We start from the raw sequence: 27,528 nt of genomic DNA, 5'->3' as shown, positions 1-27,528 counted from the left end.
GTCTATCCGTCATCCAACTTGAGCATAGAATCCTAAACCATCTCTCGTCTTCTTCATTATCTCTTGGAAACTTACCATCCCTGCCTTCTCCAACGGAGGGCTTATATTAGCGTGGCATCCCAGATAACCAACCTCGTCACGAGTGGATATAATAGACAGCTACTCTTGGTGATTTGGAAAGCTTTATGAAGTTCTAAACAAACATGGCCATCCGGGTCAGATTTATCGCTTCGCCCGGAGTTCGAATAGACAGGAGGGCGAGTTCTCTAAATACAATGATGGTTGTATCGGCATTATCACGGTCAACCCTCCGAAAAGGATTTGGCGAGTTGCACCAATGTTGTATTTATACGTCCAGGATACCCATGTTCTTTGAGAACTTTACGCAATACCACCTGGGTGCCACCTTTAAACTGTTTGGATTTCTAATCCACCTTGCTGACCTTTCAACCGTAAGGATGGGATTCCTCGTGTCGCGACATGAACGAGAAATCAATGAAGATCGATGGGTATAAGCCTACATAGTGAGTTGGGGACATCGGATGCACTGACTGGTCTATCTAATTAACTAATTACAGACACGAGGCAGTATGCTCCTCGATGTTTGTTTCAATTAGTGGCCTGCAAACCTGAACACTCCCGTGGTTGAGTCCTCACCACCTTGACAGTGGGAGATCGAGGATGGAATTTACATGGTCGTTGAAACAAAGGACCGAACGGCTGTAAAGAGACAGGCAGGTGGAGGCCCGCTCAGATATTTGTAAGTCAGGCATACATGTTGTTGGAAGCCAAAACGCGTTGGACTTTAGGGTGTTGCTACACCTAGGTTCTCTGTCATTGAGAGCAGTTCCATCAATTTGTCCACACGTCCTCCTCACCCACACCCCCTGAACATGGCGGCTTCCATTCCTGTCGATGCTTCACGAGTCACAATACCCAGGGGATTTGCTGCCGCTGCTCCCTGCCCACTGCTGGATTGTTAAGACAGTCGTATACACACAACTTGTCAGTCCAAACGCAAACATCAGATAATCCAACCATCTTTGCAAGTTGGTCTTTGCTACAGCCTTGAGATGCAATAAAGGAGGGTAGCAATATACCAGTGGTATGCATGCGAAACTGCCAACCAGCGCGACAAACTTGTCCAAGTCGCCGGCTCCCCCCCACGCAATGAGCGCACACATGCAAACAAGGAAGAAGCGAAATATATTCTTCTGCCACTTGATATAAGGGTTGTACTTGCCCGAGCGACTGAATAGCTCGTTCTCCATGATACGGATGGCCGGGAACAGTTGGAGTGGTGTGCTCAGGAGAATGGCCAGGGAGTAGAGAAACTGTACAGCGTTGACCATCTTGCTATCTTGTGGCAGATTGAGGATGACGACTGTCTTTGTTTTCGAGCCATACGCAGCATATGACAGCGCGCCAATGGAGGTGAACAGAATGGTGATGATGACCATGACCGTAGCCAGGACACCAGGGAAATCTCGAGGTCTCTTCATTGATTCTTGGATTGGAATGATCAGTCCTACACCCTCAAAAGTGAAGATGGCCGTGCCGATGAAGAGGGTCCAGGTTGAAGGATTGAACAAGGTGATATCCGAAGGTCCTTTGTTGTCAACGATGGTGGCAATATCGTAATAATACAGGTAGATGAGGCCCACGAGAATGAAGGCGTCAGCAATGAGAGCCGTGAAACCGAGTTTCCCAATATCTCTGATCAGACTCAGTGGCAAGAATATGACAAGTTGCATCAGGACCATGAACTTGATGTCGATGAATGTTCTGCACTTAGACACCGCTAGGACGAAGGCCTGCAGATTCTCCGACGTGAAGACGGTGTATGCAGATACAAAACCAACCTGGCTGAGAACGATGGAGAATAGAATCATCACTCTCATCCACTTCCCGTAGAGAATGCCGCCGATGTCGCCAAATGAAGCCTCGACCTTGTTGCGTGTGCTGATCAGTAAGATAAAGCAGTGGTAGCTGAGAGCAGCTACAGCAAGCAAAACAAGGGAAGAGAAGAGCATGCCGCCGTTCAAAAAAGCCCGAGGCAGGAAGAGGACCCCCGTGCCGACAAAGGATTTCAGGAGCAATAGGGCTGCATTAAAACTGCTCCCCGTTCCAGTGGGCGGACGCTCCTTATGTCGTCTCCGGCGAAGTCCACCTGGGGTAAGGAGGGCACTGTCTTCCAAAGGCTCTCGATCGCTACCCTCGTCGTAGGCATCCGATGAGAAATATTCGTCTGGCTCAAGAACCTCGTCGTCCTCCTCCAGGTCTTCGCCCGCAAAGTGTCCATAGAGCGTGAGGAACTCCAGAAAGTTGTTCGTAAAAAGTCTAGGTCGAATATCTCTCGTCGAAAGATCCTGCCCGTCTGCTGCAGAAGAGGTTTTCCAGGCTCGACCCGAAGGTGTAGGACTCTCAGCGGCTCTACGCAAAAAGTTTCTGCGAAATCCACCAGGCACCCGGATGTTTTGTATGTCAAGGGTGTCACTTTCAGGCTCTGGTCTCGGCATAGTGAAACTTTTGCTCCTCTGAGCCTTGCCAGTTTGGTTTCCTTCTTGCTCTTCCGCCCATCGATAGACGGCGCGGGTCATGTCCCCACCTTGCAACCGGAGACTGGAAAACTCGGGTGAATCCAACCCGGAGCTTTGTTCGTTCAGATCTATTCGAAGTGGCCTTCCTCTCGACGAGCCTTGATCCGGCTGTACCAAGTGTCTTTTTACCACCTCGGGATCCTCTGTGGGGCCTGGACTTCCTGCCATTTCGCGAGGATTGAAAGAGCCATAATTGCTCCTCGGTAATCTATCGTGACTCCCCAAACCGACAACGCCGCTGGCGCTCAATAGCGGCTGTCTCGACGTGGGATCGTTTGCAGGAACAGGTGGTGTACGGGTTCCAGGAGGAGTTCGATGGCCTGTATCGGCTAGAGCTGTGGACAGGGCGGATCGACCTGGGCCTGGCAATGATCCAGATTGATCGAGTTTAGGCAGGGTAGAGTCATCGTGGTCAGCTGCGATCTGCTGAGGCGTTGGAACCTGCTGCACAGGAGGCGTAATAGGGCGCTGGGAGGGCACGGGGGAGCATAGTCGTGCTATTGACGCATTTCGAGAATGCAGACTGCCTCCTGCGGGACTACTGGAGCGTATGTCCAAGGGACTGCTTCGAGACGTTGGTGACGACATTGAGAGTTTGCTGAGTTCAAAGTAGCGTTAGGGGTGGCAGATACGACGACATATGTAGAATGAGACAGTCTGCCCAAAAGTCAAGATCTCACTGATATAGCATGTGATTGGTACGAATGATCAAGGACAATTTGCTTGTGTGGTGCGCTCGTGGCAAAGAAATAATGGGCGGTGCTTTTTTGCATGCGACGTAACTGGCCAGCATGATGGAAGCGGCGAACCCCCTGCTGACTTGCACAAAAGATTGCCTCGGCGAGGGTTGCTTCTGCGGTTAAGGCCGAGAATAGGCGGTGGACCAATAAGTGTCTCTGAGGCTTTAACTATGCCGCCCGATTCGCAGGGGCCATCTCTGTTACGGTACCCCCAATTCCGGTTCTTTCAGGGTGAGCCCCCCACGCCGCCCTCGCTAGCAAAGCTTGAGGTGCAAAATTCCCCTTTCGAGAACCTTTCAACATCCATCCACAGGAACCAGGTACAACCGCCCAGCTTGCCTTTGCGTAATAACTTTGTCCCCCGCATTTACTTTTCTTTTCTCTCGTCAACCCTGGTTGATCTGGCAGGCCAATTTCATCCTACGTAGGTGCGAAGGACGACCACCGAAGATATCATTCAACGGGGTTTTTTACCCGATAGCCCAGGATCGGTGAAAGTAACAGAGGTCTCGACGGATATCTATCAACCTCAGTTCAGCCTCTTTCAAGATTACTGCAGGGACCGTCTATGTTCACTCGCTCGAGCGGAAAGATGCATTGATTATGGATCAGTATCGAGGGGTGACCTTGAATAATTATGGCCAGCATAGGAGGGAAAAAGGGCTGGCCAGATTCCGGAATGGGGCGAGGTTCTGTAACTCGACGCGGTCCCACCTTCTTGACGCGCACAGCTACTGATGAAGCTGCTCAATTACTACGAAGATCATCGTTCCCAGGCACTCCAGAGGAGCACCGTCCTGCATCTGCCCCCGATGATTCAGTACAGACTTTGTCAAGACCAGCAACTGCCCAGTCTTCTGTGTCTATTCCACCGCTTGCCCCGGTCGACACAACAACTTCCTCAAAAGTTTACGGGACATTCGATGGCCCCCATGAATCACGGGATGATGCTCAAACGCCAGAGCCGACAGCTGCAACTCAGAATTCAGCAAGACATTCAGTGGCAGCGTATTTTCGTGGGATACCTGGCAAAATTGAAAAATCAGTTCTACACAATGATGGCATGGGGCCACGTCCAGTTGGTGGCTCGGAAAAATTGGGCACCTTCTCAGGAGTTTTTGTTCCTACGAGTTTGAACGTCCTAAGCATTCTCATGTTCATCCGTTTCGGTTTTATTCTTGGCCAGAGCGGTGTTATAGGCATGTTAGCCATGTTGGTCGCGGCCTATGCCATCAATCTGATCACAACCATGTCCCTTTCGGCGGTGGCTTCCAACGGCACGGTCAGAGGAGGCGGGGCCTATTACTTGATCTCTAGATCTCTGGGTCCTGAATTTGGTGGAGCGATTGGGCTAGTGTCATATCTCGGCTTCGTTTTCAACACGGGAATGAATGCAGTTGCTCTGGTTGACTGTCTGGACTACAATTTTGGTGCCAAGTCTGGAAACTGGGCCAACACTCTCCCTGAAGGTCTATGGTGGGAGTACCTCTGGAGCACTTCGGTCGTGGTATTATGTGTCGCTATCTGTATGGCCGGAAGTGCGATTTTTGCGCGTGCAAGCAATGGGCTGCTTCTGATTTTACTTCTGGCAACATTTAGCGTTCCATTTTCAGCCATCATTCGATCACCTTTCCAGACCCAGAAACAGTTTCTGCAATTTACAGGCCTTCGTCTTGACACTTTGAAGGAGAACTTGCTACCTCACTTCACAAAAGGGGCTGCTGGCAGCGAGCTCAAAGGCAAAGAGAACTATCAAGATCTGTTTGGCATTTTGTTCCCTGCAACTGGGGGCATTCTGGCGGGAGCGAGCATGTCAGGCGATCTGAAGAACCCTAGTGTGTCCATTCCCAGGGGCACACTTGGTGGATTGGCTTTGACCTTCGTCGCATATACTTTGGTGGTGGTTGCCATGGCTGCAAGCATCACAAGGGAATCCTTCTACAAAAACGTCAACGTCGTGCAGGACGCTAGCATATCTGGGATATTGATTCTGGCAGGAGAGTTGGCATCGACATTCTTCTCCGTTTTAATGGGGATTATCGGACCAGCCAAGCAACTACAGGCCATTGCCAGAGACAAGGTCATTCCAGGTCTCTCCATATTTGGACAGGGGACGAAGAAGAAGGACGAACCAATTTACGCCATCCTTTGCACTTTCGCCGTCACTCAACTGGTGCTTCTTCTCGACATCAATCAAATTGCGTCGCTGATTACAATGACGTATCTAATGTGAGTGTTACCGCAGACTGGTTCCAGGGTGGTACTGATGGTTTTGATAGGACCTTTTTTGCACTCAATGTAGCCACGTTCCTTCTGAAGATTGGTTCTGCTCCGAATTTTCGGCCTTCATTCTCCTACTTCAACTGGTGGACGGCGGCTTCTGGGGCCCTTCTCAGCGTCGGCAGCATGTTTTTTGTCGATGGTGTTTCAGCATCTGGGTCGGTCTGTCTTCTCCTCATTCTCATCATAATTATCCACTACACAACTCCGCCAAAACCCTGGGGCTCCATTTCGGAAGTCCTCATCTATCACCAAGTTCGAAAATACCTTTTGAGACTCAAAACTGAGCATGTCAAATTTTGGCGCCCGCAAATCCTCCTACTCGTCAATGACCCTAGAAGGAGTTACAAACTCATTCACTTCTGTAACTCGCTCAAAAAGGGCGCCTTGTTCATCATCGGGCATGTCATTGTTACGCAAAACTTCGGCGCCTCTGTGCCCGAAGCACGCCGTCAGCAAGCAGCTTGGAACAAGTTTATCGACATCTCCAAAATCAAAGCCTTTGTGAACGTGGCAATTTCGCCTTCTATTGAATGGGGGGCTCGGAACGTCTTTCTCTCTGCCGGATTAGGGGGCATGCGCCCTAATATTGTGGTCCTCGGCTTCTACAATTTACAACAGTTCAGATCCGAGCAACCCCTGGTTGACGTGCCGAGCCCACCCCCAGAAAGAAAAGACGGCTCGATTAGACGCCGTCGTACCAGCAGGAGCCAAGTGCAAGGCGAATTACCCACCGATGTGTGCTACGTGGAAAAGAGAACAGATATCCAGAGCTATGTTATGGTTTTGGAAGATATGATCCTAAAGCTGCGGACCAACGTTGCGATAGCAATAGGTTTTGGTGATCTGGAACTTCCTAAAGCGAAAACAAATGTCACAAAGAAATACATAGACCTGTGGCCCATCCAAATGTCCGCAGAACTCACATCTGAAAACGATGGTCACCCGCAGAATGTTACAACCACCAACTTCGACACGTATACCCTCATCCTGCAACTTGGATGCATTCTCAACACTGTGCCATCATGGAAGCGATCCTACAGCCTTCGAGTCGCAGTCTTTGTTGAGTACGAGGCTGACGTGGAAGAGGAAAGAGCTCGAGTGACGTCCCTCTTGGCAAATTTACGAATCAAGGCCGAGGTCCTTGTGTTCTGGCTGGCTTGCGGCACCATCAAAACTTATAACTGTATCGTCAATGGGCAGGATGTCGATGAAGAGACACAAGATCAAGTCAACAAAGTGCTGGAAGATGAGGCGTGGTGGCAAGAACTTCTCAAACTCCGAGGAAAGTCCAGATCTGGCGATGTGACTGCCACGGATGCCCTTTCGATGGCCGATGATTTTGTATGGCCAAGCTCGTCTTTACCAAGCAGAAGAGATAGTGCTTTCATTCGATTGGATGGTCTGCGCAGGATATTGACGCATCCTAGGAAGAGATCGTCATTTGGGAATTTGTCCAGTCTTGGGGTGAGTCTTTCTATGAGAACTTCACGCATAGACGACGACATGCTCAGCCGACACGCATCTCATCCAAGTGACTCTGAACGCTCGGACTCCGAGGACGACGACAAAGAGGATGGCGGGGAAGAGGAGACGTCTGATGGAGAAGATTCCGACGCAAGTCTATCAGAAGACGGTGGAGTTCAGATGCACGACTCGTCCGGAAGTCTGAGGTTTGCTCTCAAAACCAAATCCTCGTCATCCAAGAAGAGCAGCCGAGCGAGCTCCAAAAAGTCGAGTCGCAAAAGGAAAAGGGAGGAGGATTTGAGGGTGGAACGCTCTATTTCCGCCGAGCCAGATCTGCAATTCGACGAGGAGACTCCCCCTTCAGGTGACGAGGAAGTCAGTCGAGGCCGTGATCCCGCCGCATCGGATCCTGGCGCACTGTCGCCCAATTCAAGTGTTGAGATTATGGTCTCGTCGCAAAGATCTCGAACGGCTTCACCAAATTTCACATCTGACCCTGTCCCTATGACCAGAGTGGCTAGCGACGAAGGCGCTGGACCCTCAATCATGTTCGCCGACCATCCGCACCCGCGGCGACAAAGGCTCGAAGATCCCATCCCAGCGGCAGGACGGTCGATTTACGAACGGACGCGAGAGAACAGCATTGCTCCCCAACCGGCTGCTTCTGGCTTTCCAACGGCAGCCTCGATTCCGTTGTCCTTCAACGACTTACCAAGTCGAGCACAACATCTGATCTTGAATGAACTGATATCACAGAATAGCGATGACACAGCCGTCATCTTCACCACATTGCCGGCACCGGTGGAAGGAACATATCGCAGCGAGACGGATAGCCTGGGATATATCAGCGATTTGGAAGTGTTGGCTGGTGGACTCCCGCCAACGTTGCTGGTGCATAGCAACAGCATGACTGTTACTACGAATTTATGAGAGGGTCACCGGTGTATTTACGTGGGGGCCCGAAAACGACCTTTAGAGACTCCCTAGCTTTCTCTGGAGACAACAGTAGATAATACATGTTTGCTTTTCAGGTATTCCTTGAAAAATTTTCCGTGCTCATCTCTGATTGCCTGAACGAGTCTCAATGTTTCACACAATGCGAGTCTCTCTATATTTACATAATTTCCTGAATCGCTCAATTGATGTTGAGAAAAAGGGGCAGTCACCCATCCTTGAGTATTCGTGGGGATATATGTTCAAGCGTAAAAATTGGGCAGTTCTCGAAGCGTTCGGAACCATGTCCCCCAGTTGTTTCGAAGTCAGAGGCTGCCGGGCGATGTGCTATGCGAGCACGTTTCCCATGCATGTATTGTTGCGCAAAGATGATCTTGTACCCAACAATAAGAATCCGTCTAATACCGCTCCGCTCTGTTAAGTTTCCGCGCCGTTTTGATCTGGCTCCTTGTGTTCTGTCCCCTGACAGGCAGATTCATCGCGTGTCTGCGTCCCCGGTATGTCCCAGTGTCTCTCAGCCTTGCGATGTCCTGCTGCACTTGCCGTCTCAAGTGGTTCTCAATCTTCATGGAATCCAAGTGAGCAGTCAAGTCGAGCACTTGATTCTGCGTGAGCTCGCCGACTTTAACGGTATTGTGTAAGTGAAAACGCGACATGATGCGGGCGCGGGTGGCAGGACCGATGCCAAAAAATGTTTCGAGCGACCTCTGAGAGACAATCAGATGGACTGGATTGCGGACGCAAAGCTTTCAACAGAGAGGTGCAGCAACATACCCATACAAAACGGTGTTCGGGGAAGTTGACCCCAAGAATAAAGACCTGAAAAGACCTATCATCAATATTGTCGGCTAGCAAAGAACTGTTCAGAGGGATATACCATCTCTGTTCCTCCGCTCCCGCCGTCTGCTTGTGCTGTTCTTGGTGACTGGGGTTGACCTTGGAATCTCTTGATGAATTGAGATTCATCTCCCAAAGTTTGGGCAAGTTCCATCCAGCCTTGCCGCCGCTTTTAACTTGGGGTATTCTGTGTACCGCAGGCCGACTCTGTTAAGCCCCCCTCCCTCGCCCCCCTTTGGAAGGGCTGGCTGAGACATCCAACCTTGCCATCAGTCAGACTGAATCCTCCTAGCCCATTGCCTCTTCTACCTCCTCAGTCGAGCTCACTATCATTCTACTCTCATAGTTCAATGTGGCTCGAAATGGCTAATATCCAGCGGATCGTTATTTCGCTGATGGTCATCTTGACCGCCACGTTCCTGTTCATGGGACAGACAGCACAGGCGGCAAAGGGCCCCAAGATCACCCACAAGGTCTACTTCGATATTGAGCACGATGGTCAACCGCTAGGCCGGATTGTCATGGGTCTCTACGGCAAGACAGTACCCAAGGTAATACAACCTTTGACGCACTTAATTGTTTCGAGTGCATGGCTAACAGTTTATTCCCTATACGCAGACTGCAGAGAACTTCCGAGCATTGGCCACTGGCGAAAAGGGCTTCGGCTACGAAGGATCGACTTTCCATCGCGTTATCAAGCAATTTATGATCCAGGGCGGAGACTTTACAAAAGGAGACGGCACTGGTGGCAAGTCGATCTACGGCGACAGGTTTGAAGATGAGAACTTCAAGCTGAAGCACACCAAGAAGGGCCTGTTGAGCATGGCCAATGCAGGCAAGGACACAAATGGGTCACAGTTCTTTATTACCACCGTTGTCACAAGGTACGCTTGCCCCTACACTACGTGTTCTATGCCAGGTCTCCTTGGTTGACAGTGTGTAGCTGGCTTGATGGCCGTCATGTCGTTTTCGGGGAAGTGCTAGAGGGCTACGATGTTGTCGAGCAGATTGAGAACGTACCCAAGGGCGCAGGTGACCGTCCGGCCAAGCCGGTCAAGATCGTCAAGAGCGGAGAGCTGCCTGTGCCGCCCGAAGGTATTCACAACGAACTTTAGGATTTGAGGGCAGGTACTGCTCTCGGATTGCTATCAATGTCTGAAGAAGGGCTAAGACACATATGACAGAACAACCTATCTATTCGAATGTGCATCCCGAGTATCTGGATAACGACGATGCGAAAGACCAGCCTGGGACAGAATTGTCAGCAGCAGAGGATCATACTGAAGCATTACCCAAGGAAACGCCTGTAACTGGGGAATCATCTAGTCCCGTGGAAGGTCTAGTTACGCAAGTTTATATGCAGAAGGCACTGTTGTTCCTACTGATCATAGTGGTTGTTGTGGTCATTGTGAAGAGACGCAGATCCCCATCCCAAAAATTGGACGACAAAAGCATGGCGTAACTGGACGCTGTATAGAATATAACTCGGACTTTTATTTCCATGTGAGTTTCATCTACAGAGAGGCATTGGTGTGCCTTTTCACATGAGTAGACAACTGGTTGAGAATATGTTCGTTGTGTCAACAATCCAGGAGCACCGAAGGACATTACCGTTTCTCCGATGGTGACATAGAAATCTCCTGCCCCTTGGTGGCAATCGCAGTACGCAAATACGGCATAGGCTCGCTCTTGGCAAACTGCGTTTTTATTCCATTGTCCAGTAGCTTCTAGCCTGGCCGATCGGCCCATGTCATGATCACCTGCTCGCCGCTCCCTAAAAATTTTAGGCTGCGCTCTCAAGACTTTTTCATCCTTCAAACTCATTTCCATCAACCTCCTCTCATCCACACAACACTCCAACCAACAATTCTACTGTCCTTCTTGTTTCTGTCTTTCGTTTTCACTTTCGGATAGACTTGGAGAGGCGTTTTGTGTCTCTCATTCTATCTGCCGGACACGAAAGACCAAGCAATCCTCAGCGATTGAAACATTAGACGCCCCAGACAACAACCTCACTTCACCTTTTGAGCAGCGATTATCACAACAGCCTCTTCTCTTCACTCGGTCAAAACTATTTCAGACACCGACTACCTGTTTGATCCAGTTCAATCCGTGAGTTTCACCCTTGTACCCGTTGACATCAACGTCAAAGTCTTTTCACCCACTCTCCGACTGTTCCATTGCCTTACGGCATTTGTTCTGGAATTTTCTGGGAGAACATTTCATCTGCTATATTAATGCAGTCCTCTGAACCTTAACTGACGATCCTATCCAGCAAATCTCAGATTTTACTCAACTTCCAAAATGGCTGATTCCCTGAACATGAACGGTCTCTCTCTGAATGAATCCAAGCACGCACCTGGCAACACGATGCCTGCTCGTGCGTATATCCCTCCTCACCTTCGCGGTCAGAGTGCTCGTGGTCCTCCAGTGATGGGTATGGACGGAGCTGGTGCCGCACCTGCACCCGCACCTGCACCGAACGCGGGAAACCAGGGATTGAACGGAAGTGCCTGGGCTACAAACACGTATGTGAAACAAAATCCGCAAAACCACAGAGTTATACTTACAAGTTTCAGTCAAAGCAACGGCAGCTGGGCAGCGGCTCCTGATTTCAAGCCTACTCCTGGCGCTCCAGCTCCAGCTCCAGCTCCAGCAGGTCCAGCTTCCGCTCCCGCCCCTGGCCCCGCTCCCCAAGCCAACGGCTGGGGTGCCAGTCATGCTGCTCGTCCCTTCAACCCGAACGCCTATGGTGCTCCTGGTGGTGGCCATAGCGGTGGGCATGGTGGTGGACATGGCAGCGGCTACGGTGGAAACTACGGTGGCAATACTGCCCGTGGATCGGGAGATGGCCAATGGAGAGATGGTCAACATATTGCCGGCCCTCCAAACCCAAAGATCGAACGTGAACTGTTTGGCACCCCAAATGACCCGACAAAGGCTCACACTGGAATTAACTTTGCCAACTACGACGACATCCCTGTAGAGGCTAGTGGCCACGATGTCCCGGAACCAGTCAATGCATTCACAAACCCACCTCTCGATGACCACCTTCTTACCAACATCAAGCTCGCACGCTACACTACCCCAACGCCTGTGCAGAAGTACTCAATCCCCATCGTCATGGGTGGACGAGACCTCATGGCTTGTGCCCAGACTGGTTCTGGTAAGACTGGTGGTTTCTTGTTCCCCATCCTCTCACAGGCTTTTCAGAATGGACCCTCTGCCACACCCGCGAGTGGAGGTGGTTTCCGCCAGCGCAAGGCTTTCCCGACATCTTTGATTCTTGCTCCCACGCGTGAATTGGTGTCTCAGATCTATGACGAAGCACGAAAATTCTCCTACCGTTCCTGGGTCAGACCATGCGTGGTTTACGGTGGCGCCGACATTGGTACCCAACTCCGTTCCATTGAACGAGGTTGTGACTTGCTTGTTGCTACTCCAGGCCGTCTCGTCGACCTCATAGAGCGAGGCCGTATCTCCCTGGCGAACATCAAGTACTTGGTTCTCGACGAGGCCGATCGTATGCTTGACATGGGTTTCGAGCCTCAGATTCGTCGTATTGTCGAGGGCGAGGACATGCCTTCAGTCCAGAACCGCCAAACCCTCATGTTTTCCGCCACTTTCCCGCGCGACATTCAAATGCTGGCGAGAGATTTCCTCAAAGACTACGTCTTCTTATCGGTCGGTCGAGTGGGCTCCACCTCCGAGAACATCACTCAGAAGGTTGAATATGTTGAGGACCACGACAAGCGCTCCGTTCTGCTTGACATCCTCCACACACACCGCAATGGTCTGACCCTGATCTTTGTGGAAACCAAACGCATGGCCGACACCTTGTCCGATTTTTTGATCAACCAAGGCTTCCCTGCTACTGCAATCCACGGTGATCGCACGCAACGCGAGCGTGAGAGAGCATTGGAGTTCTTCCGAAATGGCAGATGTCCAATCATGGTTGCTACAGCCGTTGCTGCCCGTGAGTAATCCCCTCTTTCCTCTTTTTCCCTCCTTCCCTTCTTTGGTTCCAGGGCGGATCATCTAGCCCAATCCTGAGGACCATGCATTTCATGGATTTCGACGCTGTCGAACTGTTTATTATGAACATTCACTAACCATTCCCTTTCATCCTCTTAGGTGGACTTGATATCCCACATGTTATGCACGTCATCAACTACGACCTGCCGACTGATATTGATGACTACGTCCACCGAATTGGACGTACCGGTCGTGCTGGCAACACCGGTCTATCAACTGCTTTCTTCAACCGCGGCAACCGTGGCATTGTTCGTGATCTCATGGAGCTTCTCAAAGAAGCAAACCAAGAGGTCCCCAGCTTCTTGGAGAACATTGCTCGTGAAAGTTCTGGTTTCGGCGGTGGCCGTGGGGGACGTGGTCGTGGAGGTGCTGGCCGTGGTGCTTCTGCTACTCGTGATATGCGTCGTGTTGGAGGCGGCATGGGCGGTGGCCCTCCCTCCTACAGCGGCGGCTATGGCGGTAGCAACTACGGCGGTAGTGGTGGTAAGTCTGGACAACATTCCATTTCCCTAAATCATAAACTGACACAATCAGGTTATTCTGGTGGGGCTCCATATGGTGGTGGGGCTTATGGCGGCAGTGGTGGCGGTGGTGGCAGCGGATACAGTGGTGGCAGTGGAGGAGGTTATGGTAACCCAGGAGGTGCCACCGGCCCTTCGTCGTGGTGGTAAACGGATACCGGCGTTTTCTGGTGGATCGACCTTTCCATCTCTGCTCGGCACGGGGGTTTTCTTTTTACTTCAACATTTGCACTCTCGAACAGTGACCGGTTGTTGCCCTCAAAGCGAATGGGCGGGCTCCTTCGGCACAGGCTTGCTTCATTGGTGACGACGACGACGGCCACGGCTTTTTTCCTTTCGAGACGACTTGTTTATTATCGGGCACAGCATGATACACTGATAGATAGCGTTGGCTTTTTTTTCCGGATCGATTTCCAGATACCCTTCAGCATGTCGAACTGCCTCATGTGAACAGAGGGAACGGACGATACGTGCAGACGAACACCAGACTCACACCACGGCGTCGGTTTGAGACGAAAGAGAGTGTGACGGCGCAAACTCGAAGCTTGAAACAATGGGATGATGAGACTCTCATCAAAGGGCTCTGACATGAATGAGGGCCGCGGGGTTGGAAGGATTGACCATTCCAGCCTTTGACGAGATTCGTTTTTCACCAAAAGAACCAAAAGTTATTTGCGGGTTTCTCTCTCTTTCGACATTCTGTGGGACATGAATTCAATAGACTTTATCGACATGGACACGACCAAAAATCAATCACGAGCTTTTTATGGGAGGCCAACAGGAAAAGCCTGGGAATCAACCGGAAATAAATGGATGGGGATATTCTGCCACGGCAAATGGGGGAGAAGAATAATACTGCGAAAGACCATCTGTGCATCTTCCCGGAGTTTTTTCTGCCCAGGACTTGATCCACACGCGAGAGCTTGTGCTTTGATGACGACGGAGCTTCCTTCATACGAGACTCGGAGGAAAAAGGTCTTCGCTGGCTGTTGTTAGATCAGGCTCGCCAGGTCACTATTGCACTTTGTTAGCCAAAATTCAACCAAGCGTTCAATGCATCCATCCATGGCCCATGGTTATTTCGTTTGCTCAAGAGCAAGATATATTATTCACCACACCATCCGTAGACTTGTTAGGCCATTTAAAGGCCCAAGTCCGAGCGCCTACTATAATGCGATTGTTTCGGCGCCGTCTTTCTTATCTCCATGTCAGCGAGTACTGGAATATGTGTCCACTTGTCCCTGGCTAGCACTCCAGTACCTCGCGATTGTTAGACTCAACTTGGCCGCGTTCGGTCGACCATGGACCAACCCAGATCGAGGCTCCCTTGACACCCACAAAGCGGAGCTCGGCATGGGGATTTTCGTACCGCACGCACTCGTCGCACCCACCTCCAGAGACACGGCAGAGCATACACTTAGATTGACACAGGTGCCGCTCGTAAGTCGAGTTCCCTGTGGGAGGGGGATCTCAGAAGTCTAAGCTTGCGGGAATTAGGTTGGTAACTCTAGCCATTTCGCTAAATGCACCATTGATGCTCGCTCGGTCCATTCCTGGAGATGTGTTCGCAGATGGCCCAGGGCAGGTTCCGCCTCCATCCCGAGGGAGCATATACTAAACGAGGAATGGAGCATGGACTACAGAAACTCGCATGGGCAGCACTACTATTGGATGTAGCATGTTTTTCATTTTGTCATGCTGAGAACGCTGATCGGTTTGTATAAGAAGCCAGGGTTTGCCCTCTTTCCGAGACTTTGCTTATCGACATCCCTCCCTCAAATTCTTCCATCTTCAATCAACCCCAAGCCCAGAAGGTCTTCGCCTGCGAACGTTGCCAAAGACAACTAGCACCGGCAGTCATGAGTGACCTTTTCGCTGCCGCTCCAGAACCGCCCACTGAGTTGGGTCGGTATCGAGTTCTATCTCCCACCGCGGGCGTCCGAGTGTCGCCCTTATGTTTGGGTGCTATGTCTCTTGGAGATGCCTGGAGCAAGGTGAGTTCTCAACCGTGGCGCCATGTTTTTGGCTCTGGTCATGGCTCACGAGCTATCTCATTATCTTCAGGACCTGGGCAGGATGAATAAAGAACAATCCTTCAAACTCCTGGACGCCTATTTCGAGGCCGGTGGGAATTTCATCGACACCGCTGTACGTCACTCCAGCTCCCCTTCAATGAGACTGAGATGCCCAATTTGTGTCTGGAGGCCTGTAACTCAATTCGATTGACTGGATGTTAGAACAACTATCAAAACGAACAATCGGAGAAGTGGATTGGTGAATGGATGGCGGAGAGGAAGAATCGAGATCTCCTGGTCATTGCTACCAAGTATGCCACTTTACCCACGCGCGTCTCACAAGCGCCAGCTGCTGACTCCATATCATCAAGATATACCACACCCTACCGAAGCTGGGAGCTCGGTAAGGGTAAGACGGTCAACTACTCCGGGAACTCTAAGAAGAGTCTGCACCTCTCAATCAGAGATTCGCTTGCGAAGCTTCAGACGGACTACATTGACCTGCTGTATGTTCATTGGTGGGTAAGTCTTGTCACGACATTCTTCACGAGGCTCCCGTTCGGGCCTCTTTTGATCCGAGCACCGACGCTGAAATGAACAGGACTGGACAACCTCTATTGAAGAAGTGATGGACAGTCTCCATCTTCTCGTGCAATCCGGGAAAGTTCTCTACCTGGGAATTTCCGATACACCAGCGTGGATCGTCGCGGCTGCAAACACCTACGCCCGCGCCCAGGGAAAGACCCCCTTCTGCGTGTACCAAGGCCAGTGGAACGTGTTGCAGCGTGATTTTGAGCGCGATATCATCCCCATGGCCCGCCACTTCGGCATGGCGTTGGCACCGTGGGACGTGCTCGGTGGAGGCAAATTCCAGACCAAGAAGCAGATCGAGGAGCGCAAGAAACAGGGCGAGGGACTCCGCAGCATGTTTGGCATGGGTGAGCAGACGCCCCAGCAGGAAAAGATTTCAGCCGCGCTGGAGAAAGTCGCGCAGGAACACGGGGTCGAATCGCTCAGCGTCATCGCCCTCGCCTACGTGATGCAGAAGACAATTAACGTATTCCCGATCGTCGGCGGCCGCAAAGTCGAGCACCTGCAGGCCAATATCAAATCCCTCTCGATCAAGTTGACGGACGAGCAGATCCAGTTTCTGGAAAGCCAGTCGGAATTCAACCCCGGCTTCCCGTCGACGTTTGTGGGAGAGTCTCCGAGGGCGACCGGAAAGACGACATGGAGCCTGTCGTCCAGTGCGCCGTTGGCGTGGACGACGCCGGAGAAACCTGCGGGGTGTTAGATAAGGCGATAGAGGGAGGTTTTGGACGATGGTTATGCAAGTGGAAGCAGAAGTACCGGGTTAGAAGCGATAGAGATAGGCAAAGACGAATATGGAAAAGAAAGGGACTGGGACCGGAATGGTGCTTCCGGCCTCCATCCTGCCTCTTCCGGGCAAGTTTTCATGAAGGGAGAATTAGAGTCCTAGAAGAATCTGTACATCCTTTGCCCTCATTCTTGCAGAATCTCGCGCTCTCCTTGATCCCTCATCCGATCGAGGGCAGTCATGTTCCAGCATGGACTGTGCTGGTTAGGCTTCCCCCGCCGCCCAAGGGCTAGGTCTCATAAGCAGTCATTTCTGACGCTGGATGTGATGTTCATTTGGGCCGATCGGACAGTTTGAGGGAGTGGGTGATGAACAAGGAAGACATACAGTATTACACCCTCACCTTCCCGGTATTGACCCCTGAACATGTCTCTCCAGTGCCACCGCATTTCTTTCCTTCAAGCTCTTCCCAGCTAATGTCTCCTTTATAACGCGTCTTTTACTCCAGCTCCACCTCCAACATAGCCAAGTCCGAGTTATGCGGAATCTCGATTCTCGCAATCTTCAATCTCTCGTCTGCCTGCTTGAACATCGCCTTCCATTGCTCCAAGCTTCGTTCCTTGCCGCCTAGGACATTGTACATGAGAAGATCCATGCTCCGCATCAGTGCCTCCAGGTGCAACGGGATCTCGCCGGGTTTATCTGGCAGGACGCGGTCGACGACAAAAAGTTTCGTCCTGCCCTTGTCCATGACTGGGACCAAGTTCTTGACGATCCTCGCACAGTCGCCATCCGACCAGTCGTGCAGGACTCTGCTAATAAAGTACGCTTTTGGCGGCGACTCGACCAAACTGGCAGGCTGAGGCTTGAAGAAATCCTGAGCTTGGAATGTCACCCGGTTTTGAAGCTCGTTGGGTATGGCCGCTTTGGCTTGCTTTGCATTGGTGTCCAGATCCTGAACAATGACCTGGAGATTTGGATGCGCCTGGGCAATGGAGATCGTGATGTGGCCGTTGCCCCCGCCAAGGTCGACGACGACCGCTTTGCCGAGAGCTCCCCAGTCAAAGCCCTGCGTATATAGTGTGTATTTGGGGCCTACAATAGCCTGCCCAACAGCCCTCATCGAGGCGCCGAACTTTGCCATTCCGTCTAGTTCCTCTTGAAGTATGTGCCAATAGTTCTTGTGCTGTGGGAAAGCCAAAAGAACAGGGGCCACGGGCTCGTTGGCTTTGCCTCCGCCTGAACCAACACGAAGGCTGTCCCCCACTTTCATACTACCCAGTGCCACAGGGCGAGAAAGCATGAGTTGGGTGTATGGTGAGAAAGACGGAATGGCAGCAGATAGCGCTGTGTGGGCAACGTAACCACGCTTCGGTTCGCAGAACATATGGATGCTGTAGGCATACCACAGGATCCGTTGCAAAGGCGCACTATGAAGCCGAAGATTCGATGCCAACGCCTCCACGGCGATGGGTGCATCAATGGGTACTGCTTCAGCAAGTTTCAGTTGATCAATTGCCCCCAGCACCACGAGATTCGTTCGGTCAGTGCTGACTAGTGCTCGGAGCGTCTCGGTCGGCCCGCGAGCAAGGGCGGTCATTGACTGGCTTGCATCGATAAGTCGAGCTCGAGCCTTGACGATCTCGGGATATTCTGAGGCATCGTGATAGTCTCTGCGACCCGTGGCTTCAAATGAGGGCTGAGGGAGAGATTTTGCATCCATACCTTGCTGGAGGATTTTGGCGGCTTCCAAGATCTCAGTCGCAGTGTCGACGAGTGACGGTGATGCCATCTTGGACATTCGTCAACAGAAAGAGGGCACAGACAAGTTTCTGTCGAGAGCAACAGGCGTTCTAATGTTTTCCCTTTTCCCTGCTCGGAAGCCTCCTTCCCAGCTGAACAGCTTCTTCGCAACTTTAGACCCAACGTAAGAACAGCTTCTTGACACCTGGTTGGGCCACCGCTTCGTCAGCTCCAATAGGTAATACATCTGAGCTGAGCGGAGTGGTGCCGGTCCCCCTTGGTTGTCGAAGACAGCCTCGCTCTCCAAGTCGCACAGGTCGAGCTCTTTCTCAATTCGGTCGTATGCGGCTGAGAAAGCAATCACCAACAATAATGGTTTCTTCTTCACCCCAATCCTACTCTGACGCTGTTACTGAGCTGAAACGGCGTCCTGATGAGGGTTCGAGGCCCAGGCACAGACGAAATGATAATTCGTGCCGTTCGAGGAGCGGCAAGAGTCGTACGAACCTGGACACGTCAAGCTGGGGTGCCATCGAGCCTAGTTTTGATAAAGCGTCCTCGTCGCTGACATTTCGAGAGACTTCGCTAGAGCTCGCCTGGCTTTTAAGGCTACATCAGGAGGACTCTATGCTGGGGTTTGGGGTAGATTGGATTATGGTATCGAGTGTAATGTGATGAATTCATGGGTTCCTGCACGCTATAAATACATATGCAGCAACCACGTATTGGGATAATTAATAACTGTTGATCACTTCTTCAATCCAACAAGAGCTTCTAGGGTGGGCTCCAAGCACAATTCATTGCGACAAACATGAGATATCATCTGGCCTCAAACCTGCGGTAGCAGCCTTTGTTCGTCTTGCTTTTCTTTGTTACTCCAGTTTGATGTTTGGTTGAGTCAGGGAGCCATACTGTCTGCAGAATATGTACCGTATAGCGATGCATCAAACAATGAACAAACAAAGGCATTGTAAATATCGCTGCTAATTTGAATCTACACCGTCACTTCTTTCTGTGTCACTTCAAGATCGAACCTAGTCCAAACCATAGACAAATCTCCCATATACCAAAGCTTCAAGGAGCTTCTGCCGAGAAAGTCGGTCACGGCAGTGCTTCTCTCGAAACCCAAAGATCCCATCAATCGTGCTTGGAAGCCCAAGTCAGGCGTGCGGGAGGCTGAACAACTACGGTCCACGAAAATCCAACGGTACTGGTGTTCCCAAGACTTTCTAACGGAGCAACAATGTGCACCACGAAAAAGTACCTCTTCTTCTGCTCTCATCCCGCCACACATCGCTTTCGCAACGCCATGTGCAACTCACCCAGCGTCCGTGGCTGTCAAGTCCGAGACTACAACATCATTCTCCCATATCCGTGCAAAAAATGCAGCGACCATGGCATGGCCTCACTTCACCCAGACCTCTGCGGAGAACAAACATCTGACGCTGTTGATGTTTGGTACATTCCCACCAGATGCTTCATCGACGCCGGATTTCGCACACTGGACCCTTTCAGCAAAGATGAGACCTCAGAGCCTCCAACACCAACTTCACCGTCTAGCAGGCAGTCGATCGACGAGGGTCCCTTAACGCCATCACTCATCCCAACCAAGATGAAGACCATCGACCCGAATATTTGTAGGAGGCTCCTTCGTCGATTGACCATGAGGAAATTGAGCCCTTGTTGTGCGCAGGAGGCCCAGTACGGCAGATATGAAGCCACGAGGATTGAAGGACGTGATCACCGCGTTGACGGAGTCATTAGGGACAGTCTCTGCGAGTCGACGCTTTGAAATGGGTGGGCCGGATGCAGGTTGCGAGGACAGGGTTCCCACATGGATCTTGTAGTGGCTGATGTACATAATACTGTTTTCAACCGCCTCTGGTTTCTCCCTCGACCTCAATCTCAACGGGTTCCTGCTTCGCACTATTTCCTTGTGTAGCAATGGCCTCACTCTTCGCGCCAGCTTTGGCAATTTCTTCCTTCTCGTCATCTGCACAGCCGCAGTCATAGAAATCTCCAATGTTGGCACAGTCAAAGATAGGTTTGCCTTTGCTTTCATTCACCACGTTATGCACGAAGCATGCCCAGGCCGCCGCACTGGACCGTGAAGACGTCTGTGGAGGATATTTCTTGAGGATCTGCTGGAAATGCTCGGCACATTCGCCGCACGGGTACAGGCGGGCGAACAGGTAAACGTAGCTCTTGAGCGCATCGCTCTCGTCTTGGGTTGGCTTGTCTGGGAATCGTGCCATGGTAGTGTGCAGAACCTTCCAGGCTGCGCGGCCAAGTTCTGCTTTGAGGGTTTCATTGGCGAGCTTGCCCATAACATGGTCGCCGTGCAACGTCTCGGCGGTGGCCGTGATCGTGGGGATTTCGGCCACGTTTTGTGTTTGTTGGAGCGTGTGTTGGAAGCGGTCGGCGTGGGACAGCGCGGTCATGGGTCGCTCGTGGCCCCGAGTCCAGATGATGTACCATACAAAGAGGGCAATGGCGGACAGCAACACCATCGCAGGGGGCGGGCCTCGAGGCATGGCGGAGGAAGACGAGGGGAAATGTCAGATAGGACTTTGCTCAAGCTCCGACGATCAAGCATACAAGGGATGGGAAAAACAGAGCACTGACGAAAGAATGGGACGAAGACAGAGGCACAATATCGAACGGAAATTGGAGCTTAAATGGTCGTAGGTTAGTTGTTTGAAGGAGGCACCCGGGTCATCAGATGATGTCTCAGATGATTCAGTCGCAGACGAAACCCGCATTCGCATAACGCATAAAACATGTTCGAGAAGCTCACAAAAATCCGGGGTTCAGCCACTAGCCACTTTCGTCTCCACAGTCTAAAAGCGGCGGGGAGGTCTCGATACAAGACGTGCTCCGATCTCGCTCACCCAGCAGTACCTAATAAAGAGAAAGACTCGTCTCACCGGTGCCCCTCCTGATTGACCTGGCCCAGAACGATACGCCACACAATACCATACCACACCACGAGACACAGAGGTTTGCGGAGATCTGCTTACTGGCCTGGTTCTGAGAAGTTGAGCTCGGGATCGTACCGGGTGGAAAGAAGTTTTTTTTTACATCAAGCCAAGAGCCTCGGTGCCGACTCATCTTTGTGCCTTTACAGGCCCTCCAGGCTGTCCGTTCTCCTTATATTTATAATTTGCAAATTCAAGGACGAAGAGAGTGAGCCCCATTTGACTCACCTTGCCATCGACGAATCCACGAAAACACGCAAAGCAACCGAAGGACACTCATAGTCTCCTGGGCCATCTTTCATCACTAAATGGCTCCTTTTCCCCCGCCACCAGTGAGCACGATTGGTACGCCTCTTCCACCCCATCACTGCCTGAAAGCACACTGCGCAAAAAACCACAGGTCTGCACAAAGAGTTGCAGAAATCCAGGCTAACGATGTCTTCCAGACTGGAGCAACGTGGGCTTCAAAGTCCGCGAAGTCAACGGTCATATTGAGTCCACCTTCCGCTATTCGTCACCCACACCAGAATGGAGCAAACCACGTTTCGTGACCTCTCCCCATCTATCAATCCATGGCATGGCCCCCGGTCTCAATTACGGTGTCCAGTGCTATGAAGGCATGAAAGCCTTCCGACAGCCAGATGGGTCGATCTCTATCTTCCGTCCCGATCAGAATGCTCTGCGCATGCAACGTTCCGCCGAATTCATTTCTGTTCCCCCTGTCCCTGAGGAGCATTTCGTGGAGTGCGTGAATCTGGCCGTGGCTATGAACGCCGAATTTGTCCCCCCGCACGAAACCGGCGCGGCGATGTATATTCGCCCGTTGTTGTTCGGCTCGAGTGCGCAGCTGGGACTGAATCCTCCAGATGAGTATACCTTCGTGGTGTTTGTCATGCCCACTGGCGTGTACCATGGTGTGCATGCCGTTGACGCCCTAATCTTGGAAGATTTCGACCGGGCGGCGCCGGAGGGCACGGGCAGTGCAAAGGTGGGAGGCAACTATGCGCCCGTGCTCCGGCACAGCGAAAAGGCACGTGCTCAAGGGTTCGGTATCACTCTGCACTTGGACAGCAAGACACGGAGCGAGATTGATGAGTTTTCCACCTCGGGATTTCTGGGTGTGCGGAAAGACGGCGACAAGACGACGATTGTGGTGCCCGACTCGAAAAATGTGATCAAGTCCGTGACCTCGGAATCTGCCTGCCAAATCGCCAAAGACATGTTCGGCTACAGCGTGGAGAGGCGCCGTATTGACTATAGCGAGCTTCCTCAATTCACCGAAATCATGGCCGCCGGCACCGCAGCGAGTCTGGTACCCATCAAGAGCATCACGATGAAATCCAGAGGCGACAAGTTCGAATATCCGGTCAACGAGAAGCTAGATCCTGGTCCAGTTTGTGCACAGCTCTTGAGCACGTTAAAGGGTATCCAAATGGGAAAGGTCAAGGATCAGTTCGGTTGGAATATGAAAGTCACGGAGCCACCCAAGGAGTTCCTTCAAGCCGCGACGAATGGCGGCGTCCACGGCGGCGTGGATGAGTTGCCGTAAAGGCCCGAGATGAGGAATGCGTCTGTGCTGGATACCGAGGACAAAATGAATGGGGGATTTGAGACCCGGTCAGATTGGGGGCGAGGTGCAGTAGAATTGCGTTTGCCCAAGCATCAAAAGCCGTCTCCAAAAACAAATAAATAGTTCCAAAAGCACTCTCTGTACAAACCTGCCACCGTCCATCGTACCCAAACCAGCTATTCCTTCCTGCACGACCGGCGCCGTCTACAATTAGATGTTCGTACGCTGACTATTCAAAGTCCTGATGATAGCTATCTATCAAGGGGGTATCAATATCATGAATCGTCGACTGTCGTAAAGATCAGGGCACAGTAGCATGCCCTGTGCCCGCGACAAGGACTGGTAGAGGGTAGTGTTCACTGGGGTATAGGCAGTTGGAAGTCCTCGTCGTCCAGCTTTGCGTTTCCGAAAGGGAAGAAGTCGGTTTCAAACAGCTCATCAGCGAGATCATCACCCTCGTCCTGAGCCATGTCTCGCTCCAGCAACTCGTACTGCTTGAGCCGGAACCACATGTCACTTTCTTCGGGTGGTGAGCCGTATAAATCGCGGAAATCGCGGGGATGGATCGATGCTTGCGAGATCTTGATGGGTTTCGAGACTGAGGTAGTTCCGCTTCTTCCAAATTCGGCACTTCTGGGAATGATGGATTGGGGCTTCTTTGCTTTGGGAAACCCGATAGTATTTTTAGACACGGCAGGATGAACGGTGCGAGATGAGGACAAACGCTGCGCTAAAGTCGATTGCGTGGCTCTCGTGACGGGAAGAATTAGTTTCTTCTTCTGCTCTGACGCCTGAGTAGTTTTCCTGGTTGCAGCAGGCAGGTGTAATCGTGAGCTAGAGAGTGCAGCAGCAGCAGATTTCGCTTGCATGGTATCAACTCTTGAAAGTTCCGGTCGTTTCTTCTTGGGTCCGGCTGCAATCATGTCGTCGACTTGTGCGTCTAGTTTACTGGGTCCAGGAAAGACAGGCTCGGCGATACCATCGAAGCTTTGGTTCATACGGGCGGCATCGAATTGCTGCCATTCCGCTTCTTCCTTTCTAAGACGTATCGACGTGCCACTCTCATTTTTGGGGGAATTGTATGGGTAGACCACTCCATAGCCGGCTCGTAGCTCCTCAGTAAGTAGCACATCTTCTCCAAACTCTATCGGAGGATCCGGTAGCTCGATTGGAGGTGGTGGTGCGTATCCAAAATCTGGTTCTTGTTCCTGTGTCTGTCTTTTCACCAAGACGTCGTTGTCGACTGGTTCAGAGGGAGCGACTGCGATCTTGGACTTTCCTGAGCGACGAGACGCAGAGGGCTTCTGGCCAGTTCCAGGCCGCTTTGTCGCCAAAGGAGCGGGAGCAGGCGTGTGGAATGCTTGAGTTTTGGCGTTGGTCGTCTTGACCCCAAGCGGTGCTCGAGTGCGTGGAATCAAAGGTGTAACAAATGTACTCTTGTCTAACTTGCTCGCTCCATCTTTATCCAAAGCTTTCTGTCCATTGAAATGAACAAGCAGGTTCTCGTCATTCTTCGACGGTCGAAAAGGAGTCTTCAGATTTCCTGGTGTCTTTGGATGCAGGGTCCGGGCCCCTTGGTTCAGCGGCTTCGTGGCAGCCGTGGTCTGCTGCGCGTGGAGGAGGTTCTCCTGATCTCGTGTGGCTAGAATGCCTGCCATGGCTGGTAGCTTGTCGTTTAGTCCGGAAAGGAGCTGTGATTACCGTCTGCGGTCAATATCAGGTACAGACAGTACTGCTGTAGATTGATTCAAGTGCTAGAAACGCGACCGATGGGGCGAGATGTTGACGCGGTTGCCCCCGGCAACGTGCTGCAGGTGGCCCCTGGCGGTGTTCAGTCGAACCGTTAGAGCCTGAAACCGGCCTAGAGCGCAAACGGCGGTGCCTCCAGCCCACGTAGCCTCACCCTTAGAAGCCGGGTGTCATTGGCCTGATCATCGATGACTTCCCCCTCTATGCCGCAGCTGACTCCTAGCGAATGCATCAGTGACCGCCAGTTGAGCCTTCCCTTACGAACAAATATCATTTATCTACCTACCTAACATCAAAGCGACGCACAATTGCTCACTCGTATCTATTTTTCTGCCAGACCCCGAAATCCCTTAGCCTCCGGGAACATTCACCATGGATCGCATCAAGGAGGTACGTCCCTATCACCTCTGCTGCACCTGCAACCCTTCCCCCTCGTGCTCCTGCCAGGCACCACACAATTCACTCGGGGCTGCCTTCTGCCACAACGCAGTTAATCAGTCATATCTACTTGGCCGCTGCAGTCGTGTTTAGAACAGCCCGATTCATTCTTCATTCCTCGTTCCCCCAAGTCCTAAAGAAACCCGCATCCTCCTCAGTCGTCCATCGCAAATCTTCGACTCGTCCATCATGGCGACCGTATTCGCTAATTTCCAACAGAAAATGAACTCTCTCCGCATTGAGGCGGATGACAACGCGGCCAAAGCAGAAGAACTCAAGCAAAAAGTCAAGGCTCTCGAACAAGACAACCTCCAAAAGGAACAAGAGATCACTTCCCTCAATCACCGCAACCAACTCCTCGAGGCCGAAGTTGAAAAACTCGAGACGAGTCTTAAGGAAGCAAAGGCAGCAGCTGGCGAGTCGGCAAACCAAAGCACCCAAGCCGAGTCCCTTCAGCGAAAACTCCAAGTCCTTGAGGAGGAGGCCGAGCAGGCTGACAAGACCCTGAGGGAAACCAACGAGAAGTATGTGTGGCCTCAGTCAAGACATTATTCCCTGCTAATATACTCTTCCCAGACTCCGACAAACCGATGTCAAAGCTGGCCACTTCGAACGCAAGGTCCAAGCATTGGAACAAGCACGCGACGAGTGGGAGAACAAGTACGAGGAAATGGCCAAGAAGTATGCGGATCTGCAGAAGGAGCTGCAGGAGTTGGAGCAAAGCATGGGCAACATCTAATGTCGGCGACATACCTGGTGTTGGCGACTGTGTTTGTGAGTGCATGGAGCAAAATGCATAGACCACGCCCATACCTACGATACCATGGGCATTTCATAAAGGGCACACCCGAAGGCGAGCGTTGAAAGTCTTGAATGAGAATCCAAGTTAGCATTATCGTCGATCACCCCTTCGTTCTCGAGCCTGTTTGCGATTTCTGGCCTTCTCTTTAGAACGTGCCTCTTTCCTTTCCGCTTTGCTCTCGTATCTAAAATTCCGCTTCTTTCGCTTCTTAATGTCCTTTGGCCGTTCTCTGGTCCACAGACTTTTCTGCTTCTCGGCCTCGCCATTATTGGGTCCTTCTGAGGACTCTCTACTGTGTTGCTCGGTATTTTCGTCTTGATCCTGCTCCCGTTTGGACAATCCTTCTCTTGAAACATCCATCGCTTCGACTGTCACTGTGGTGTATTTATCTTCGTCGATATATTCTGTCTCATGATGGAGCGAATGGGGCTCAGGATCTGATATGCCGCTCCATTCTTCTTCTGAATTCTCTTCAACCTCCTCATTCTCACCCTCGTCCAGGTCAACAAAGGGTCTCAGCAAAGCGTTGACTGCCTGCACATGGCGTTCCAGATCGGCTTTCCGCTGTTCCCGTAGCTGATACGTAGTCAGTATAGCAGACATACCAAGCGACTTGGGGGAGCCCTCACCCTCTTTCGCTCCTCGATTCTTTCCGCCCTTGCTCTCCGCTCAGCGGCTTCCTGCGCCTGCTTCGCCCTTGCTACCTTGCGCTTATGAAATCCGGTTAAAAATTCATGGCGCGCGGTCGTGTCGAATGCGATTTCCTCAACGGCAGTGGGCTCTGTCCGTCGACGCTTCGTTGGCGGAGGCATTTTCTATGTGCGTTATGGGACGCCTCTTGAAACTGTATGCACAAAATCACAGCCTCGCTTGAAGGAGGAAATTGTTCGCAAACTGGTCAAACATTCCAAGAAAGGTAAATCCACCCAACTGCGAATCCTCTGGACCCATCACAACTAGTTCACTTAATACATGAAGCAACATCGAAGATAAGAAAGCGAGGACGGGCAAATCTTGGCTTGGTACCAGGGCCGCGCCAATCAAACCTGGCTGGGTATAACCAGATCTCGTTTTGCCATGCAAGAATTCCAGCTCGACGCCTCATAGTTCAATTTTGGAGGGGTTCACCTGGCAATGAGGCTTCGCATTCGAGGAAAATCCTGTAACAACCAACAAGCTCTGGCATTGAAGAATGGTCCGGGCTGCGATAAACATGTCTAACGAGAAATGAACGCTTCTCCCTGCACTGAGACTTGCAGTACATAGAATTCCTACAACCAGGACGGAATATGATTTCGCTGTGTTTTCGTCATTTCAATGCTTGCTTTTTTAAAGCATGTGAATACTTTCTCCTGGGAGCTACTAAATAACATCCCATCCCTTCAGCATGCTACTTGCTGGCAGGTGCAAGGGTCAAGACGTGGGCACGATCGTGGACGGAGTAGTTTGCTCGAGGATTTGCCTCCTTTTTCTGGTCGCCG

The 27,528-nt window shown here is 51.5% G+C and overlaps 12 protein-coding genes across 12 annotated transcripts; 6 read left to right on the top strand and 6 right to left on the bottom strand.

Annotated features, from left to right (window-relative positions):
- Nucleotides 1-920: 920 nt before the first annotated feature.
- On the bottom strand, nucleotides 921-3,188 carry AYL99_04713 (hypothetical protein; the record flags this gene model as incomplete). The annotated part of the gene is made up of 1 exon (XM_018836225.1): nucleotides 921-3,188. The coding sequence occupies one exon, from the start codon at nucleotides 3,186-3,188 to the stop codon at nucleotides 921-923; it is 2,268 nt and encodes a 755-aa protein (XP_018695875.1).
- Nucleotides 3,189-4,019: 831 nt separating this feature from the next.
- AYL99_04712 (hypothetical protein) lies at nucleotides 4,020-8,017 on the top strand (the record flags this gene model as incomplete). The annotated part of the gene is made up of 4 exons (XM_018836224.1): nucleotides 4,020-5,569; nucleotides 5,620-6,964; nucleotides 7,051-7,087; nucleotides 7,119-8,017. 4 exons carry the CDS (start codon nucleotides 4,020-4,022, stop codon nucleotides 8,015-8,017), a joined length of 3,831 nt encoding a protein of 1,276 aa, XP_018695874.1.
- A 422-nt stretch (nucleotides 8,018-8,439) lies between these two features.
- Nucleotides 8,440-9,007, bottom strand: AYL99_04711 (30S ribosomal protein S13; the record flags this gene model as incomplete). The annotated part of the gene is made up of 2 exons (XM_018836223.1): nucleotides 8,440-8,748; nucleotides 8,816-9,007. 2 exons carry the CDS (start codon nucleotides 9,005-9,007, stop codon nucleotides 8,440-8,442), a joined length of 501 nt encoding a protein of 166 aa, XP_018695873.1.
- A 233-nt stretch (nucleotides 9,008-9,240) lies between these two features.
- AYL99_04710 (peptidyl-prolyl cis-trans isomerase B) lies at nucleotides 9,241-9,993 on the top strand (the record flags this gene model as incomplete). The annotated part of the gene is made up of 3 exons (XM_018836222.1): nucleotides 9,241-9,429; nucleotides 9,497-9,762; nucleotides 9,822-9,993. The coding sequence occupies 3 exons, from the start codon at nucleotides 9,241-9,243 to the stop codon at nucleotides 9,991-9,993; spliced, it is 627 nt and encodes a 208-aa protein (XP_018695872.1).
- A 1,189-nt stretch (nucleotides 9,994-11,182) lies between these two features.
- On the top strand, nucleotides 11,183-13,584 carry AYL99_04709 (ATP-dependent RNA helicase ded1; the record flags this gene model as incomplete). The annotated part of the gene is made up of 4 exons (XM_018836221.1): nucleotides 11,183-11,406; nucleotides 11,458-12,854; nucleotides 13,013-13,396; nucleotides 13,448-13,584. The coding sequence occupies 4 exons, from the start codon at nucleotides 11,183-11,185 to the stop codon at nucleotides 13,582-13,584; spliced, it is 2,142 nt and encodes a 713-aa protein (XP_018695871.1).
- Nucleotides 13,585-15,293: 1,709 nt separating this feature from the next.
- Nucleotides 15,294-16,743, top strand: AYL99_04708 (hypothetical protein; the record flags this gene model as incomplete). Its single annotated transcript, XM_018836220.1, has 5 exons — nucleotides 15,294-15,428; nucleotides 15,499-15,582; nucleotides 15,672-15,760; nucleotides 15,821-15,971; nucleotides 16,051-16,743. The coding sequence occupies 5 exons, from the start codon at nucleotides 15,294-15,296 to the stop codon at nucleotides 16,741-16,743; spliced, it is 1,152 nt and encodes a 383-aa protein (XP_018695870.1).
- Nucleotides 16,744-17,266: 523 nt separating this feature from the next.
- AYL99_04707 (hypothetical protein) lies at nucleotides 17,267-18,559 on the bottom strand (the record flags this gene model as incomplete). Its single annotated transcript, XM_018836219.1, has 1 exon — nucleotides 17,267-18,559. One exon carries the CDS (start codon nucleotides 18,557-18,559, stop codon nucleotides 17,267-17,269), a length of 1,293 nt encoding a protein of 430 aa, XP_018695869.1.
- Nucleotides 18,560-20,381: 1,822 nt separating this feature from the next.
- On the bottom strand, nucleotides 20,382-21,044 carry AYL99_04706 (hypothetical protein; the record flags this gene model as incomplete). Its single annotated transcript, XM_018836218.1, has 1 exon — nucleotides 20,382-21,044. The coding sequence occupies one exon, from the start codon at nucleotides 21,042-21,044 to the stop codon at nucleotides 20,382-20,384; it is 663 nt and encodes a 220-aa protein (XP_018695868.1).
- Nucleotides 21,045-21,796: 752 nt separating this feature from the next.
- AYL99_04705 (branched-chain amino acid aminotransferase) lies at nucleotides 21,797-23,037 on the top strand (the record flags this gene model as incomplete). The annotated part of the gene is made up of 2 exons (XM_018836217.1): nucleotides 21,797-21,833; nucleotides 21,935-23,037. The coding sequence occupies 2 exons, from the start codon at nucleotides 21,797-21,799 to the stop codon at nucleotides 23,035-23,037; spliced, it is 1,140 nt and encodes a 379-aa protein (XP_018695867.1).
- Nucleotides 23,038-23,414: 377 nt separating this feature from the next.
- AYL99_04704 (hypothetical protein) lies at nucleotides 23,415-24,716 on the bottom strand (the record flags this gene model as incomplete). The annotated part of the gene is made up of 1 exon (XM_018836216.1): nucleotides 23,415-24,716. One exon carries the CDS (start codon nucleotides 24,714-24,716, stop codon nucleotides 23,415-23,417), a length of 1,302 nt encoding a protein of 433 aa, XP_018695866.1.
- A 463-nt stretch (nucleotides 24,717-25,179) lies between these two features.
- AYL99_04703 (hypothetical protein) lies at nucleotides 25,180-25,984 on the top strand (the record flags this gene model as incomplete). Its single annotated transcript, XM_018836215.1, has 3 exons — nucleotides 25,180-25,197; nucleotides 25,465-25,769; nucleotides 25,822-25,984. 3 exons carry the CDS (start codon nucleotides 25,180-25,182, stop codon nucleotides 25,982-25,984), a joined length of 486 nt encoding a protein of 161 aa, XP_018695865.1.
- A 153-nt stretch (nucleotides 25,985-26,137) lies between these two features.
- Nucleotides 26,138-26,859, bottom strand: AYL99_04702 (hypothetical protein; the record flags this gene model as incomplete). Its single annotated transcript, XM_018836214.1, has 2 exons — nucleotides 26,138-26,623; nucleotides 26,677-26,859. The coding sequence occupies 2 exons, from the start codon at nucleotides 26,857-26,859 to the stop codon at nucleotides 26,138-26,140; spliced, it is 669 nt and encodes a 222-aa protein (XP_018695864.1).
- Between the last annotated feature and the right edge of the window lie 669 nt (nucleotides 26,860-27,528).

The sequence above is a fragment of the Fonsecaea erecta genome (genome assembly GCF_001651985.1).
Source record: "Fonsecaea erecta strain CBS 125763 chromosome Unknown Scaff3, whole genome shotgun sequence".
NCBI classification, from domain to species: Eukaryota; Fungi; Ascomycota; class Eurotiomycetes; order Chaetothyriales; family Herpotrichiellaceae; genus Fonsecaea; species Fonsecaea erecta.
The sequence above is the reverse complement of the archived record's forward strand: the minus strand, read 5'-3'. Positions and strand labels throughout refer to the sequence as shown.